The 4,205-nt window shown below is 46.0% G+C and overlaps 1 protein-coding gene across 1 annotated transcript; it reads left to right on the top strand.

Moving 5' to 3' along the window:
• Nucleotides 1-205: 205 nt before the first annotated feature.
• On the top strand, nucleotides 206-3,126 carry LOC107301468 (aromatase-like; the record flags this gene model as incomplete). The annotated part of the gene is made up of 3 exons (XM_015830689.1): nucleotides 206-360; nucleotides 2,423-2,599; nucleotides 3,012-3,126. Coding segments are annotated over 3 exons (447 nt in total), but the record flags the coding sequence as incomplete, so codon positions are not given.
• Nucleotides 3,127-4,205: the final 1,079 nt, after the last annotated feature.

The following is a 4,205-nucleotide window of genomic DNA, read 5'->3' as shown; positions in this document are numbered from 1 at the left end:
TCTCTTCTATTATTTGAGATCTCGATGCTAAGTATGGCATAAATTTAAGCACGGGCAAAATTTTGGATAATTTCCCCTCCTCCCCCCCCCCCCCCGTGGATCTGTTTCAGTTATAAGCGCCTGGTTTACCTCGGGCAGGGTGTGAAACCCTGGGCAAACAGACGAGAGCTCTTGATGAAATGTCTTCCTCTTCTACCTCTTCTAGATCGTCAAGCATGTTCCACGTCATGAAACATGGACATTACAGTTCTCGCTTTGGCAGCAAGCCTGGATTGCAGTGCATTGGCATGCATGAAAACGGCATCATCTTTAACAATAACCCGACTCTCTGGAAAGAGATCCGTCCATTTTTCACAAAGGGTAAATATACCCAGTTGGGTCTTCCCGCTGTGACTCTGCCTTTGGCTCTGTTTCTGAACTGAAGTATAGAAAGCAGGGGTGTCAAACTCAATTTCATTGAGGGCCACATCAGCATTGCGGTTGTCCTTGGGGGGGCGGGTAGGTGTGGCCAGGGGGGGCGTAGCTGGAGTGGGTGCGGCCTACTGGGTGGGCGTGGCCAGCTCTACATCATTTGCGTCAAGGGGGCCTGTGGGGGCCTGGGCAGGAGTGGGACAGATCTGAGGGTCTCTGGCAGAAGGGGGTGGGACCGGGGCAAGGGCCAAGGCATGGTCCACTGGAAGAGCCTGCTGAAACCCCTCCCCCGGAGCCCATCAAGCCGGATATGTGAAGTAGGCGAGGGCCATTTGCTGGCCACTTCCAGGCGATGGTGCATTTCTTCATTCCTCACAAAGGGTGACCCCTCCCCAGCATGCACCCAGGGGACGGGGCCGACGCGGCAGGGGCTGGTTCCTCGCTGTTTCTAGACGGCCTTGTGGAGCTAAGATTGAATGTGTTTTAGCATAGATGGCCACCACAAAATTGTACATTGGCTCCCAGCTGGCCTGGGCCAGGGCCGAGGCAAAGGGGGCCATTCCCTCACTGTTTCCAGGATGGCTTCGCGGGCCACATTAAACCACTTCTGATATAAAGAGAATGAGAAAGAGAAAGAATATTATAGGGTTAAAGTGCACCTGATGGATAGACTTTGGAGCCTGGTTAGTTTTACCATTAGGTAAAATGAGATAGCCATCAAGTTAGAGCTGGACAAAATCTATTAATTTTTTTTTATATACAAGGAAGGGGTGAAAAGTCACCAATTCAAGCATAATACAGGTCTTTATGGCACTAAATAGGTCATCATAGTTTTCCTTTCTTCTTATATTTGAAGCAAAGATATATAGTTAGATGATCATTAGTTGGCATGTTTGTAAGTAGACATGTTTGTATGAATAGAAGAGAATACTTGTAGCTGAGGGTTGAACTGTGGGGTCCTTGGCGCTCTCTGAGCTTGCTTGTTTTCTTGCAGATGTTTCATTACCCAACTAGGTAACATCATCAGTGCTAGAAAGGAGTTAGGCTTGTGGGGAGGAGGAGGAGGAGGGGGAGGAGGAGAAAGAGGAGGAGGAGGAGAACGACTGTGGGGTCCTTGGTGCTCTCTGAGCTTGGTGGTTTCCTTGCAGACATTTCATTACCCAACTAGGTAAGATCATCAGTGCTAGAAAGGAGTTAGGCTTGTGGGGAGGAGGCGGAAGAGGAGGAGGAGAATGACTGTGGGGTCCTTGGTACACTCTGAGCTTGGTTGTTTTCTTGCAGATGTTTCATTACCCAACTAGGTAACATCATCAGTGCTAGAAGGGAGTGAAATTTGGGGGGGGGAGGAGAAGGAGGAGGAGGCCTGTGGGGTCCATGGTCTCTCTGAGCTTGCTTGTTTTCTTGCAGACGTTTCATTACCCAACTAGGTAACATCATCAATGCTAGAAAGACTAGCATAAGCCCCACTACCTTCTAGCACTGATGATGCTATCTAGCTGGGTAATGAGATGCCTACAAGAAAATAACCAAGCTGTAAATACAATGCTGACGATTGAAAGATGGTTTATCAAAAAAATTACAGATGTTATACGCACAGTTTGTTATACTCTGTCCTGTTAAAGAATATATTTTAAGTTTCTGTTTTTCTTTCTGTAACATAAGGTAATACTAATAGCACTGTTGAAGCCAGGGAAGTTGAATCATGTCCATTTTTGTTTTTAAAATGTACATTTAATAAAATTTGTATTAAAAAGAAAAATGAAAATAACCAAGCTCACAGAGCACCAAGGAACCCTCAAAGATGCCTGTTTTATTAGTTTTGATTTAAAACTATTGCATAAGAATATAATTTTATTAGGGATGACAATATGTCCTTTTTCCTAACTCAGGCAGCAATGTATTGTGGCCTGTTGGGTGCTAGTTAAGCCCAAACGATACGCAACAAATCTATCTTTCTATAAATAGAAAGCTAGAGAGGGAAATATAATCAAGACATTTGTAAAAATTTCAGCCCTTTCTGGACCGGGTCTTGTACGGATGATAGCCATCTGCGTTGAATCAGCAGTTGTACACCTTGACCAGTTGGAGAAAGAGACCACCGAGTTGGAACATGTCAACACCCTGAATCTTATGAGACGCGTCATGCTTGACACTTCAAACAAGCTTTTTCTTGGCATCCCTCTTGATGGTAACATATATAATTCTTGGTCTTCTGAAGTAAACATGAATGATTCTTTAGACAAAACCGAAGAAGACAATAGCACCAGAACATTCATTGAGCATACAGTGAAGGCAGGATGCTTGTTGGGAGGGTCAAAAAACGGATGGGAGGAGGAATAAAAGGAATCCTCTTTTAGGACGGGATGGTGGCTGTTCCTGAGGTAGCTTCTGGCCTCCAAGAGACTTTTCTAGTGTTGGGTCCCTTTGCAAACCCTGGCAAAGATGGCCAGGATTGGCAACAACAATGTCATGATGGACAAAAAAGTAAAATCTGGAGCCCATCAGTACAGATATGACTCGTACAGCCCATAACATTACTGTTCCTTTTCAAATGTGGATTTATAACCTGGACTCAGCCTATCTCATTCTTGTGCTTTCAGAACATGCCATTGTGCTGAAAATCCAGAACTACTTTGACGCCTGGCAAGCTCTTCTCCTGAAACCTGACATTTTCTTTAAGTTCTCCTGGTTCTACAAGAAGTACGAGAAGTCTGCGTAAGTAGCATTCATACAGTTGTGGATCAGGCTGTCTATAGCAGGGCTTTTCAACCAGTGGTATGGGTACCACCTGTGGTACATTGGCACCTGGCAGGTGGTATGCGACCATCCTAGGAAAGTGGTAGCAGGGGAGGGGAATGAGCTGAACCGGTGGCAGCACCGCACAAGCCTGAGCCAGAGATGGTTGGAGCTGCAGGGCTGTCAGGGCTCAGCGGAAGCGCCAGGATCAGTGCCGCTTTCCAGCTGATCGGCGCTTCTTTGGGACTGTCAGGGCTAGTGGAAGCGCCAGGATCAGCGACAGGCTCCAGCTGGAGCTCAGCGCTGAACCTGGTGCTTCTGCTGAGCCCTGAAGAAGCACCAATCAGCTGGAAAACAGCACTGATCCTGGCACTTCTGCTGAGCCCAGAAGAAGCGCCGATCAGCTGGAATGTTGCAGCATCTCCAGGTCTTGTGATTTACATTCAGATGCTTGGCAACTGATTCATATTTATGACGGTCACAGTGTCCCAGGGTCATGTGAAGTGACCAAAACATGCTGCAACCACCCAGCAGACGGGGGGGAATAAAAAACCAAACATCCCCCCACCCCATCCCCGCTGCCAATCCTCAACAGAAATGCTCACAATGAAAACCTCGGACAGGAGGAAAAGTGCAGCCGGGCGGGCAGGCAGGTGTCTTGCTCGGCTGTGGCTTGGGGGGGCACTTTTTTCAGTGCCGTTGTAATTTCGAACAGTCACTAAGCGAACTGTTGTAAGTCGAGGACTACCTGTACTTTATCACTTTTTTCCTTTTTTGGGGGGGGTGTCATCAAGTTTTTGACACCTTGCTAGGCGACTGGTGGTGCTCCAACACTGGAAGTTTTTAAAAAGAGACTAGACAGCCATTTGTCTGAAATGGTATAGGGTTTCCTGCCTGAGCAGGGGTTGGACTAGATGACCTCCAAGGTCCCTTCCAACTGTATTATTATTATTATTATTATTATTATTATTATTATTATTACTACTACTACTACTACTACTACTACTACTACTATTATTATTATTATTATTATTATTATTATTATTATTATTATTATT

Source organism: Protobothrops mucrosquamatus, unplaced genomic scaffold, assembly GCF_001527695.2.
Source record: "Protobothrops mucrosquamatus isolate PMUCROS unplaced genomic scaffold, P.Mucros_1.0 scaffold13207, whole genome shotgun sequence".
Lineage (NCBI taxonomy): Eukaryota > Metazoa > Chordata > Lepidosauria > Squamata > Viperidae > Protobothrops > Protobothrops mucrosquamatus.
The sequence above is the reverse complement of the archived record's forward strand: the minus strand, read 5'-3'. Positions and strand labels throughout refer to the sequence as shown.